The sequence below is a fragment of the Erythrolamprus reginae genome, chromosome 9 (assembly GCF_031021105.1).
Source record: "Erythrolamprus reginae isolate rEryReg1 chromosome 9, rEryReg1.hap1, whole genome shotgun sequence".
Taxonomy (NCBI): domain Eukaryota; kingdom Metazoa; phylum Chordata; class Lepidosauria; order Squamata; family Dipsadidae; genus Erythrolamprus; species Erythrolamprus reginae.
In genome coordinates, this window is record NC_091958.1 from 4,013,413 (window position 1) to 4,027,870 (window position 14,458).

Below are 14,458 nucleotides of genomic sequence, written 5' to 3' on the forward strand. Positions count from 1 at the left end.
CCAGAATTCCTGAGGTAGTATGATTGGCTCGGGAATGCTGGGAGTTGAAGTCCACAAGTCATAGAAGAGCCAACTTTGCCTATCCCTGCTCTAACAGAACATTATTAAAGAGAGAGAGAGAGACAGACAGAGATTGATACCTATTGCATTGAAATGAAATAAAGGGAAAATATCATTCTGGCTAGATTCCTCCAAAATCTTTCAATTGACAAAGTTGCTTTTTGGAAGCACTTAGTTTTTCTGACTCAGTGACTGTACAACAGATCAAGCTACAAGCCACCAGCCACACTTTAGCTAAGCAATTCAAATTGTGATTTTAGATTGGGTGAATCACGCAAACTCCTAATTTGAGCTAATTCAGTGAAGCATGTCCCAAAGGTGTCTTCAAAAGGTAAGTGGACGTGAGACATCCCAGGAGTAGTGATGGGTGAACTGAACCCGCACAATTCGGGTCCGTACTGAATTTTGCAATGTTCGGTATGCCGAACACGAACATGAAATTTTTCCAAAGTTCGGGCAAAGTTCAGGGTCATGTTCGGCGTTCGGAGCTTTGACGTCACCGGCAGGTTGCTAAGGACGCCAAGGTGATCACTTCCTGGATTCCATGGAATCCAGGAAGTAATCACCATGGTGTCCTTAGCAACCTGCCGATGACATCAAAGCTCCGCCCCCAGAATCTCTTCATGGGAGGGATTCCCCATTCGGGTTCGAGTTTGGGTTTGGTTCGGGTTCGGCCGAATTTTTCATAAAATCCGGCCGAACATGCCGAACCCGAACACCGTTGGGTTCGCCCATCACTACCCAGGAGCAATAATAGGAAACACAGGTTTGTAATAAATAGTGGTTTTATCTTCAAAAGAATATATACTATACATACACATTCTATAGTCAGAGGTCAAACAAGCAGCAATTACAGCAAGGAAAATCACACAGTGAGAGAGAGATGCAGGGTATCTTCTTATTATACAGGCTCTTAAAGGGATAACAACCAAAAACCTTGCTCATTCATTCCCATCATTACATCATTGCAGCAGCTTCTCAGCTTTTAAATCAGTACGGAGACATTGTGTTTCCATGAAGACCATGTCACTCAAAAACCTACATTCCAGACAAATCTTAATTTCCTACACTTTCATGAAGGTGGAATCCAAATTTGGACAACTCAAGAGAAAGTTTAAATGCATCTAATTCTTTATCATTTCAAAGAGAATTATTCATGCTCCTCACTTACATAGTTCAGTATTTTATTTCCCCCTCTCACTTTCAAATTGCTAGTTCTTCTCTGATCTTTCCATGGCAAGAGGGTGGGAAAAGAGATATACTTCTCAGAAAACGCTTTGATGGGTCTTATAATGAGTGAAGAAAAAGAACGGCTAATAGAAAATGATATCATCATATATATCATCCAGGATAGTGACAATCTCCCTTGGGCTCCGCTGTTGTAGACAGATTTGTGAGACCACAGAGGTAGCGACACACATTAGATGGATTACATGCTGCAATTTGTGGGACTTTCTTTTTTTGGCTGAAAGGGAAAAGATATGTTCTACTACTTTTGGGACAAAAAGCTCACATGTTCCAGTGGAAAATGTGGTGGTCCTTGAAAAGCTGGAGGGAGGATGTGTAGAGGGAGAGTGAGGAAGAGGAGGAAGAGGGAGGAGGAGGAGAAGAAGAGGAGGAGGAGAGGAGGAGAAAGAGGAGGAGAAAAAGACAGTAAGTAAGGAAGGAAGGAAGGAAGAAAGGAAGAAAGAAAGGAAGGAAGATAGGAAGAAAGATAGGAAGGAAGGAAGGAAGGAAGTGAGGGAAGGAAGGAAGGAAGGAAGGAAGGAAGGAAGGAAGTCATTGTTAGGGTGATTGGAACTGGAATTCATCCCTCTCTTAATCTTGGAAGTACTGGGATACCACCAAAAAGTTCAGGGATACAACATCTGTTCGTTGAAGACCAAAAGGAAAAGACAGATTAGTCACGAGAAGCTTAAACTTTTAAAAACTTTCAAATTTGGCAGAACGTTGTGGTGATCTCAATGCCAGGGTTCAAACGAAGTCCACACCATGTGGGGGATGAAACAAGCTCTGTGCCCACACACTCTGCACATGATTCTGCCCAGAGCTCAGAGTCCTATCAAAAGACATCAGAGGCACAGTGGAACATGTTTTAAAGCTTGTTCAGGCTTCCTTTGACAGCTAATGTGGCCTTTACAGGGAAGATTTTCGAGCAAAATCCCATTCCTGCTGCACAAGCAATGAAACTGCCTCCTGCCAGAGCACTAAGTGGAAGAGTCAGAGAATGGATCACTCATCCTTTCTAATCTCCTCATTATGGCTTCCTTGTCATCCTAAATTATACGTCTGTGAAGGTACCTGGCTTAATTGTCTTCTAAATCACTCTTCTATCTGGCTCTTTGCTAAATGTATCATCGGTGGGGAATATTTTAATTAATTTGAAAAAAGGCCTTGAATTTTTTACCTCTTAAATTTATGAGTCTGAATTCCTATAAAATGTATACAATGTCCTTCCCTTTCCCTCCCTTCCCTTCCCTCTCCCTCTCCTTCCCTCCTTCCCTCCATCAATGCCTCTCTTCCTTCCCTCCATCAATGCCTCTCTTCCTTCCCTCCATCAATGCCTCTCTTCCTTCCCTCCATCAACGCCTCTCTTCCTTCCCTCCATCAACGCCTCTCTTCCTTCCCTCCATCAACGCCTCTCTTCCTTCCCTCCATCAATGCCTCTCTTCCTTCCCTCCATCAATGCCTCTCTTCCTTCCCTCCATCAATGCCTCTCTTCCTTCCCTCCATCAATGCCTCTCTTCCTTCCCTCCATCAACGCCTCTCTTCCTTCCCTCCATCAATGCCTCTCTTCCTTCCCTCCATCAATGCCTCTCTTCCTTCCCTCCATCAACGCCTCTCTTCCTTCCCTCCATCAATGCCTCTCTTCCTTCCCTCCATCAATGCCTCTCTTCCTTCCCTCCATCAATGCCTCTCTTCCTTCCCTCCATCAATGCCTCTCTTCCTTCCCTCCATCAATGCCTCTCTTCCTTCCCTCCATCAATGCCTCTCTTCCTTCCCTCCATCAATGCCTCTCTTCCTTCCCTCCATCAATGCCTCTCTTCCTTCCCTCCATCAATGCCTCTCTTCCTTCCCTCCATCAATGCCTCTCTTCCTTCCCTCCATCAATGCCTCTCTTCCTTCCCTCCATCAATGCCTCTCTTCCTTCCCTCCATCAATGCCTCTCTTCCTTCCCTCCATCAATGCCTCTCTTCCTTCCCTCCATCAATGCCTCTCTTCCTTCCCTCCATCAACGCCTCTCTTCCTTCCCTCCATCAATGCCTCTCTTCCTTCCCTCCATCAACGCCTCTCTTCCTTCCCTCCATCAACGCCTCTCTTCCTTCCCTCCATCAATGCCTCTCTTCCTTCCCTCCATCAACGCCTCTCTTCATTCCCTCCATCAACGCCTCTCTTCCTTCCCTCCATCAACGCCTCTCTTCCTTCCCTCCATCAATGCCTCTCTTCCTTCCCTCCATCAATGCCTCTCTTCCTTCCCTCCATCAATGCCTCTCTTCCTTCCCTCCATCAATGCCTCTCTTCCTTCCCTCCATCAATGCCTCTCTTCCTTCCCTCCATCAATGCCTCTCTTCCTTCCCTCCATCAATGCCTCTCTTCCTTCCCTCCATCAATGCCTCTCTTCCTTCCCTCCATCAATGCCTCTCTTCCTTCCCTCCATCAATGCCTCTCTTCCTTCCCTCCATCAATGCCTCTCTTCCTTCCCTCCATCAATGCCTCTCTTCCTTCCCTCCATCAATGTCTCTCTTCCTTCCCTCCATCAATGCCTCTCTTCCTTCCCTCCATCAATGCCTCTCTTCCTTCCCTCCATCAATGCCTCTCTTCCTTCCCTCCATCAATGCCTCTCTTCCTTCCCTCCATCAATGCCTCTCTTCCTTCCCTCCATCAATGCCTCTCTTCCTTCCCTCCATCAATGCCTCTCTTCCTTCCCTCCATCAATGCCTCTCTTCCTTCCCTCCATCAATGCCTCTCTTCCTTCCCTCCATCAATGCCTCTCTTCCTTCCCTCCATCAACGCCTCTCTTCCTTCCCTCCATCAACGCCTCTCTTCCTTCCCTCCATCAACGCCTCTCTTCCTTCCCTCCATCAACGCCTCTCTTCCTTCCCTCCATCAACGCCTCTCTTCCTTCCCTCCATCAACGCCTCTCTTCCTTCCCTCCATCAATGCCTCTCTTCCTTCCCTCCATCAATGCCTCTCTTCCTTCCCTCCATCAATGCCTCTCTTCCTTCCCTCCATCAATGCCTCTCTTCCTTCCCTCCATCAATGCCTCTCTTCCTTCCCTCCATCAATGCCTCTCTTCCTTCCCTCCATCAATGCCTCTCTTCCTTCCCTCCATCAATGCCTCTCTTCCTTCCCTCCATCAATGCCTCTCTTCCTTCCCTCCATCAATGCCTCTCTTCCTTCCCTCCATCAATGCCTCTCTTCCTTCCCTCCATCAATGCCTCTCTTCCTTCCCTCCATCAATGCCTCTCTTCCTTCCCTCCATCAATGCCTCTCTTCCTTCCCTCCATCAATGCCTCTCTTCCTTCCCTCCATCAATGCCTCTCTTCCTTCCCTCCATCAATGCCTCTCTTCCTTCCCTCCATCAACGCCTCTCTTCCTTCCCTCCATCAACGCCTCTCTTCCTTCCCTCCATCAACGCCTCTCTTCCTTCCCTCCATCAACGCCTCTCTTCCTTCCCTCCATCAACGCCTCTCTTCCTTCCCTCCATCAATGCCTCTCTTCCTTCCCTCCATCAATGCCTCTCTTCCTTCCCTCCATCAATGCCTCTCTTCCTTCCCTCCATCAATGCCTCTCTTCCTTCCCTCCATCAACGCCTCTCTTCCTTCCCTCCATCAACGCCTCTCTTCCTTCCCTCCATCAACGCCTCTCTTCCTTCCCTCCATCAATGCCTCTCTTCCTTCCCTCCATCAATGCCTCTCTTCCTTCCCTCCATCAATGCCTCTCTTCCTTCCCTCCATCAATGCCTCTCTTCCTTCCCTCCATCAATGCCTCTCTTCCTTCCCTCCATCAATGCCTCTCTTCCTTCCCTCCATCAATGCCTCTCTTCCTTCCCTCCATCAATGCCTCTCTTCCTTCCCTCCATCAATGCCTCTCTTCCTTCCCTCCATCAATGCCTCTCCCTCTCTTCCATCAATACAACCAACTTTTTATTTATTTATTTTATTTATTTATTTATTCATTCATTTGTTCAATACACAATACATATGGAAGAGAGTAGACATGAAGTAATATATATAAAGATAATATGTAAAAATAGAGGAGAAGATATATGAAAGGAAGAAAATATATATGATATATGAGATAAAGGAGAGACAATTGGACAGGGGACGAAAGGCACACTAGTGCACTTATGTACGCCCCTTAATGACCTCTTAGGAACCTGGAGAGGTCAATCGTGGAGAGTCTAAGGGAAAAATGTTGGGGGTTAGGGGTTGACACTACTGAGTCAGGTAATGAGTTCCACACTTCGACAACTCGATTGCTAAAGTCATTTTTTTTACAGTCAAGTTTGGAGCGGTTAATATTAAGTTTGAATCTGTTGCGTGCTCTTGTGTTGTTGCGGTTGAAACTGAAGTAGTCATTGACAGGCAGGACATTGCAGCATATGATCTTGTGGGCAATACTTAAATCGTGTTTTAGGCGCCGCAGTTCTAAGCTTTCTAGACCCAGGATTGTTAGTCTATTTTCGTAGGATATTCTGTTTCGAGTGGAGGAGTGAAGGGCTCTTCTGGTGAAGTATCTTTGGACATTTTCAACTTCTCCCTGTGTGTGTGGCTATTCCTAAATTCCCCTCTCCCTTTAGAGTTCATCAAAGGAAATATTTTTAATTGACAATTTCTTGAGTAGAGGTAATGATGGTTTTTTCTTTCTTTCTGGTTCTTTTTTCTTCTTGGTCATCCATCCATACCTGCTAGAAATCACACCATTCTGGATGTCTTTGATGGTCTTTTCGCAGCCTGCAACTTGGTGTTCTTCGGTGCTTAAATCCGGCTGAGTTTGCCAACCATCATCGTCTCCGTCTTCAAAACTCCAATAAGACCTCTCTCTCTCTCTCTCTCTCTCTCCTGCCAACTCATCGGCTTATTTTGAACTTCTTTTCTCAAAACGTCGAGCTTGAGAAACTCTGAACACCTTATCTCCTTCATTCCCTTCTATTTTCCCAAACTGAGCTTATCGGCTCTGGGTAGCGTTTGTGTGTTAGGGAGATGTTAGTATGGAAGCTTGACTCACTGCAAGCAGATACATTTTTAAAAAATAAGATGCATTTGATTTCTTAGCCATGGATCTCCCTTTTCCAATAAAGCTAATCAGATTTCATCTTACGAATGGAATATAAGGAATAGCATCGCCTAACCCCCAAAATTTTACCCTTAGACTATCCACTGTTGGTCTCTCCCAATTCCTAAGAGATCAGGGCATGTATAAGTGCACCAGTGTGCCTTCCCTCCCCTGTCCTAATGTTTCTCTTTCACTAGTACAGGGGTATCTCTACTTAAGAACGCCTCTACTTAAGAACTTTTCTAGATAATGTTCTGTCGGGCTCTCTGGTAGACTCCTCCCAAAAATTCACAGGTACAAATTTCAGACACACACACGTTTGAAAATTCAAAACAATGTTCTTTATAATGAAAAGTCACTTAAACCAAGCCCTCTTTTGGTATAGCAAAGAGCACTGGTCTCCAAACAAACTGGTAATTTGTACAAGTCCCTTATCAGTTCTGTGATACTTAGCTTGCAGCTGGGAGGCAATTCACAGTCCTTCTTCTTTCACAAAGTGAAACACACTTTGCTCTGGTTTAGTTTCAAAGCGGGGGAAAATCAGCACACAAAAGGTCAAAGTCAGCAAAGCAGTCATGAAACACAAGGATCAGATAATCCTCCACAATGGCCAAACCCACAGGCTGCTCTTTATAGCAGCCTCACTAATGACCACAGCCCCACCCAACCACAGGTGGCCTCATTTTCTTTGATAATAATCTCTCAGTTGTTGTTGCCTATGCATCGCTCTCTGCATGCGTGGCTGTATCATTAACTCTTGTTCTGAATCCAAGGAGGAGCTAGAGAATTGATCTCCTTCTGAGCTGTCTGCCCCACTCTCCTCCTCCCTGTCACTCATGTCTTCTTGGTCAGAGGAGCCTTCATCAGCAGATTCCACCGGGGGCAAAACAGGCCTGCAGCATGTGGATGTCTCCCCCACATCCACAGTCCTTGGTGCAGGGGCAGGGGCAGAGCTAACCACAACAGATAAGAACCGAGTGTTCACATTCTGCACATGTGAACACTCGGTTCTTATCTAGAAAAGTTCTTAAGTAGAGGCGTTCTTAAGTAGAGATATGATGACGAGACGGTTAAATAACCAAGCTGAAACAGAATTTTATAAAACTTGGCAGAAAGTTTACAACTGGTGGAACACACAAAAAAAAGATTCTTAAAGATATTAAAACAAAGTATTGAATAGTTAAATTTATTAGATTGAATATATTATATAGTGATATTTGATAGATAAGTTTATTTCTTTTTTTTCAAATTGATTTTAATTATTTTAATTATAATTATATAACTGCTGGAAAGTATTGAAAAGTTAAGATTTTTATGTCAGCATATATTACATAGAGATATTTTATTGATAAGTTTACTTTTCTGTATTGATCTAAATTAGAATTAGGTTGGGGGTTTTTTGTATTAAGAAGACTTCTATATTGAGCGGAGCAATTGTAGCTCCTTTTTGTGTTAAATGTTGTATGTCTTGTCCTGTCTTATATTTAAAAAAATTAATAATATATATATATATATATATAAAAGAACCGAGTGTTCAATATTTTTTTGCCCCTTCTTAAGAACCATTTTCTACTTAAGAACCCAAGCCCAGAAAAAATTCCCAGGAAATTTGAGAGCGGCACGAAGGCCCGGCCAGTTTCCTGCCATTCCCCCTTTAATCCCGGCCATCTTGGGTTTTTCTGGGCTGCCAGAGGAGCCTTTCAGTGGCGCTTAAGGAGGCTTTGGCAGTCCAGAGTGAACGGAGTGTTTTCCTTTTTCTGGGTGCTTGGAGAGGGAATAAATCTCTGCCAGTGCCCAGAGAAAAGAAACGCTCCCTTCGCTCTGGGCAGCGACTGTCCTCCTCCTCTTCCTCCTCCTCCTCTTCTTCCTCCTCCTCCTCTTCTTCCTCCTCCTCCTCCCACCCAAATTCCGAGCTTTTATTTCTTTCCTAATGGGTTTGCACGCATTATTTGCTTTTACATTGATTCCTATGGGAAAAATTGCTTCTACTTTACAAACTTTTCTACTTAAGAACCTGGTCATGGAACGAATTAAGTTCTAAACTAGAGGTACCACTGTATCATGTATATAAATATTATTATATCTTTATATACCACACATACGTACTTGACAAAACAAACAAACAAACAAACAAATAAATAGAAACATAGAAGTAAATAAATAAAATGAATTGCACTCCCAAAACAACAACAACCAAACTCCAAGAAAAATCTAGATGGGGTCTGGAAACCATTAGAGGTGGGGAATCCCACGAGGAAATTCCAGGGGCGGAGCTTTGACGTCACTGAGACGTCCTTCCTGGCCGGCTGAAATGGGGACTCCAGGAAGGACGTCTCAGTGACGTCAACACTCTGCCCCTGGAATACCCTCGTGGGATTCCCCACCTCCTTTTGCACCTCCTGACCGTCCGACAGATCCCCGGCTGTTCTGGAAACCGCCACCACCCAGCTGTCACCTTCAGAAACAGCTGGGGTGCTTCTCGGCAGTCTCCCGAATGTGGAACCCGGAAGTTCGGCAAAAGTTTGGGTTCAGGAGAGCACCGGGAAGCGCCCCGACTGTTCTGGAAAGTGACACCTGGCCGCCGGTGTTTCCTGGCGCTTTCCCAAGCGCCGAACTTGAAAGTTCAGCCAAAGTTCGGGTTTGGGTTCGGGTGCCGAACCCGAACTTTTATAAAAATTTGGGTGCCGAATTTCGAACTTCGTTGGGTTCGCCCAACACTAATCGTTACACATGCACCCAATGCTACATAGAGCGATGCAAGATAAGTGGAATAAAAAGAGAGACGTCCTTCTCCATCAAAGCATATGTTCCAGTGAATATTCAAATCTAATTTCTTCTGAAGATTTTTTTAAAAAAATTAAACCTCTATAGATTCGGATCCCCACATCTATTTTAGAGGCCTTTATTTAAATCAGATAGGGCTTTAAGGTTAAAAGGTAAAATGAAGTCCAATTAATTTGCCTGGTTTATTATGCACTCCAAAACGCCATACATTTAATTGGAAGTAAAAGCAATTAATTCGGTATCCACAAGGGTGTGTATAAGTTTATAGCTTCGCCTGCATAATATATGAACAATTCCCTCTGTGATCCAGGAACTTATCTCCTGCAAATAGTTCGGTCATTTTGGGTACAATTGCCAAAATGAAACATTCTATTATCATATCACTGCGCACTCAACTAATTTATGCACGTCCTCTGCAACACTTGATTTATGTTTATTTCCCCTCTTACCTTTAAAGAACCAGATTTTTCTTTTCTGCCGACAATCAATACCTCCGCTCTATCTTCTGCCCGGGCCGACTGTGCACGGATAACTAAAGCTGTCCCAGCATCTGATAAATTTCTCAGTGCAACTAAAGCTCCATTGGGTTCCACCTTGAAGTCTGGGCTGGAAACTTCAAAGTTCAATTTGTGATTTTCTTGACAGTCATCAAATACCACTAAGGGGGAGGAAGTGTGAAAGAAAGAGAGAAAGAAACAAGGTCAAAAGTGTCCATGAAGTATCATGTCATTGCTAGTTAGTTGGCTAGTGTTAGAGACCTTATTTGGAGGTCTCTGTGCTTTCAATTTTAATTATTGTAAACAGTTCTATAACAATGAACAACAAGGAAGGGAGTGGACACTGAAGGGAGAAGAAGGGAGGAAGGGAGGGAGGGAGGAAGGAAGGAAAGGGAAATGGGAGAGGAAGGAAGGGAAGCAGGAAAAGCTGAAGGGAAAAGAAGGGAAGAGGGAAGGAAGAAAGGAAGGAGAAGGGAGTGTGAGGAGGGAGGGAGGAAGAAAGGACGGAGAAGCTAAAGGGAAAAGAAGGGAGGAGGGAAGGGAGGGAGGGAGGGTGGGAAGGAAGGAAGGAAGGAAAACAGGAAAAGCTGAAGGGAAAAGAAGGGAGGAGGGAAGGAAGAAAGGAAGGAGAAGGGAGTGTGAGGAGGGAGGGAGGAAGAAAGGAAGGAGAAGCTAAAGGGAAAAGAAGGGAGGAGGGAAGGGAGGGTGGTAGGGAAGGAAGGATGGAAATAAGGAAGGAAGGAAAACAGGAAAAGCTGAAGGGAAAAGAAGGGAGGAGGGAAGGAAGAAAGGAAGGAGAAGGGAATGTGAGGAGGGAGGGAGGGAGGAAGAAAGGAAAGAGAAGCTAAAGGGAAAAGAAGGGAGGAGGGAAGGGAGGGTGGTAGGGAAGGAAGGAAGGAAGGAAGGAAGGAAGGAAGGAAGGAAGGATATCAGCATTTCTCCAATGGACTCATAATGTACAGAATGCTAAATTGTAAATCACAGTTTGCAAACCGGTCTCACACTAATATATAATCCAATATTTAATACTATTCACTGCCTATCCAACCCAATTCTCCCCATCCATCCCAATCTTGTTTTCAAACTATATAACCTGTTATTGTTTAGCGGCAATGTCACAAAACATGTTCCAATGTCAATTGGTGATTCAAAAAGAAAGGCCGGATGGTTAAGTCCACACATTATCACATCCACTTTAGACAGCACTTTATGGCTTTATACAATATATGAATTTATCGCGCCTTAAGTGCTTCAGAGCTATTGTGCACCTGATAAATAGAAAATAAAGGCACCTTCCAGCAGGCTACAGATTGAAATTTATTCACCAAATCATTAACAGAAACTAGATTAAACCTACTTGAATTATAGCCACTACTGTGGGAGTAGTTACTCCAGGTTTATAAGGCGAGAAACAGCAGGCTTGAACAAAATGTTTTCAGTAAATAATTATGGAATAATTGGTTTGGGGCCTGGCCTGGCCATCTAAAATCCTTAAGGCTAAGAAAAGCAGTTTTGTGATAATAATTTTGTTTTATATTAAGAACCAATTCTGTTGGTTTGATGGAAATTACTGTAGGATGATTGGTTTCACAATCCAAGCACCTCCCTAAATATATGAATTTCCACACTTCAGCAGTGTGATAATTGTTATTGTGCAGACTGCTGTAATTATGTTCAGCAAGGGTTTTTCTTTATGGAAAGCTGATCACATCTACAGCTTCAAGCAGCATCTCTAACGGGCGGTGGAGTTTTCGGCGCTTAGAGACGCAGCGTTTATGAAAACACAAGTTACGTGAATGACACCCATATGGAAATCAAGGATTCTCTAGTAGAGAATTTGCTGAGACTTTGACATCTTCAGGAGAGATGGAAAGATTCCTGCATAAAACTAATGAATAGTGATGGGCGAACTGAACCCACACAATTTGGGTCCATACCAAATTTTGCGGGGTTCGGTATGCCGAACACGAAATTTTTCCAAAGTGTGGGCAAAGTTCGGGGTCATGTTCGGCGTTTGAAGCTTTGACATCACCGGCAGGTTGCTAAGGACGCCAAGGTGATCACTTCCTGCATTCCATGGAATCCAGGAAGTGATCACCTTGGCGTCCTTAGCAACTTTCCAGTGACGTCAAAGCTCCGCCCCCGGCATCTCTTCATGGGAGGGATTCCCCAGCCCCTTCAAAGGGAGGTCTTCACGTAAAAATAAACATGTTTATTTTTACGTGAAAGGACCACCCTTTGCTTGCAGTGCCGCTGCAGTGTCCTTTTTTGTAAAAATAACAATGTTTATTTTTACGTGAAGACCTCCCTTTGAAGGAGCTGGGGAATCCCTCCCACAAAGAGATTCCAGGGGCAAAGCTTTGACATCACCGCAAGGTTGCTAAGGATGCCAAGGTGATCACTTCCTGGATTCCATGGAATCCAGGAAGTGATCACCTTGGCATCCTTAGCAACCTTCCGGTGACGTCAAAGCTCCGCCCCTGGAATCTCTTCATGGAAGGGATTCCCCGTTCGGGTTCGAGTTTGGGTTCGGTTTGGGTTCGGCCAAATTTTGCGTAAAATTCGGCCGAACGTGCCGAACCCGAACACTGTTGGGTTCGCCCATCACTACCAATGAATCAACCAGAAAAGTCCAGTTGCCTCCTGAAAAAGCACCTTTGTTTTCCTGCAGATGTTTTATTACCAAATTAAGTAACATCATCAATGCTAGTAGAAAAATGCAAATTGCATCTTTATTTATACTTATACTTCATATTTCTTAACTGCCCATTTCATTCTAGCACTGATGATGTTATATAGTTTGGTAATGAAACATCTACAAGAAAAACAACCAAGCTCAGAGAAGAGCAAGGACCCCACCAGTTTAACTCTTGAGCTACAAATATTTCCTTCTAGCAGTCAATCTCATACTGTTAGAGAAATGTTACTGCTCGTAAGACAACACCATTGAAAAACTGAGGAAGAAGAGAGAGAATGTAATTCAAGAGAAGGTGATCAGAAGTCCCCCCCCCCCTTACTAAAATACAATAAAATTAATTTACTTGAAACTGGACACATATCTACAGGGGGTGGACAACAAAATTGAAACACTTGACTTTTCGGTATCATAATGTTTGAACATGTTCAAATCAATCAAAACTTGACATATGTTAATGTTTTTTTTTAAATTCAATTATTTGATATGTTTTTTTAAACTACATTTTTGTTTTTACAGAAATTTAAGGAAATTGGTTATAACCTTCTAGAAATGGCAGACCTCTCAGTCTTTCAAAGAGGCCAAATTGTTGGTGCTCGAAGGGCAGGTGCTAATGTAACAGAAAGTGCCCGGATGTTTGGCATTTCAAGAGGTCATGTCTCAAAAGTCATGACTGCTTTTGAAAGAGAAGGGAAAACGTCCTCAGCCAAGCACAGGTCTGGTCGAAAGTCGAAGTTGTCCGAGAGAGACTGTCGGACTCCAAAGCGAATTGTGAGAGCGGATCGCAAGACCGCAGCTCCTAAAATCACTGCAGAGCTCAACAGACACCTACAGAACCCAGTGTCCACAAAAACTGTTCAAAGGGAGCTTCACAAATCTGTATAGTCTGGAGGACAGAAGGAAAAGGGGGGGGGGGGCATGATCGAAACATTTAAATAGGTTAAAAGGTTAAATAAGGTTCAGGAGAGAAGTGTTTTTAATAGGAAAGTGAACACAAGAACAAGGGGACACAATCTGAAGTTAGTTGGGCAAAAGATCAGAAGCAACATGAGAAAATATTATTTTACTGAAAGAGTAGTAGATCCTTGGAACAAACTTCCAGCAGATGTGGTTGGTAAATCCACAGTAACTGAATTTAAACATGCCTGGGGTAAACATATATCCATTGCAAGATAAAATACAGGAATTAGTATAAGGGCAGACTAGATGGACCATGAGGTCTTTTTCTGCCATCAGTCTTCTATGTTTCTATGTTTCTATTCCATGGAAGAGCTGCAAGGGGTTTCCATTTTTCTGTCCACCCCCTGTACTTCAGAACTTTAGGATGCTGACAACAATGGGACCTTTAATGGTCAGGCGCTTCAAAGGTGGTTAAAATCTATTCCTTAATATGGAATACATAACGAGCCATTGATATAATGGGGCTCTTTACTGCAGTACTGATTTTCCTCACTGAAAATTCAGTTCACACACACAGATATCCCTCAGCTGTAGCCAGATCCTAAATATAGAATGAAATTGGAAGCAAAAGTTTTAGATCTGAGCAATTAAACTATTCATTTATTGACATCTATAAGGTTCTTCGTAAAGTTGCTTCTGCCAAGTGAACATCTTTATTGTGTTTAATATGCCGTATGGCCTAGAACGAGATCCAAAATCGACGATGGAAAGCTTGGAGGCTGTGCCAAATATTTCCTAATGGGAAAAAGAAAAACCCAAGCAACCTATATTTTTTACGAATGCCTGCTGCTTAATACCGACTTTGTTAGCATAAGATCTGGTGCCAGGTCCTTCGGTGAACTTCTGAAGTAAACATAAAGCTTATCTGCCAGCAAGTTATTTATGTGGTATCGATTTATTTACTCATTCCTGGAACTCTTATTCATCTTCATGGAAAGTCCAGTCCAAGTAACCCCATTTAAGTTTAAGTTTTCTCCGGGACCGTCTTCTGCCCAGCGACCAGTTAGGTCCCACAGAGTTGGCCTTCTCCGGGTCTCGTCAACTAAACAATGTCGTTTGGCAGGACCCAGGGGAAGAGCCTTCTCTGTGGCGGCCCTGACCCTCTGGGACCAACTCCCCCCAGAGATTAGAATTGCCCCCACCCTCCTCGCCTTTCGTAAGCTCCTTAAAACCCACCTCTGCC

General features: G+C 43.8%; 1 protein-coding gene across 2 annotated transcripts in view; it reads right to left on the reverse strand.

Annotated features, from left to right (window-relative positions):
* The window catches only part of CDH13 (cadherin 13), a 553,953-nt gene that overhangs the window by 322,778 nt on the left and 216,717 nt on the right, over positions 1–14,458 (reverse strand). For both annotated transcript variants that reach the window (XM_070761895.1, XM_070761896.1), the window contains exon 3: positions 9,573–9,781. In XM_070761895.1, coding sequence (XP_070617996.1) covers positions 9,573–9,781 — 209 coding nt within the window. The remainder of the gene's footprint in view (positions 1–9,572; positions 9,782–14,458) is intronic.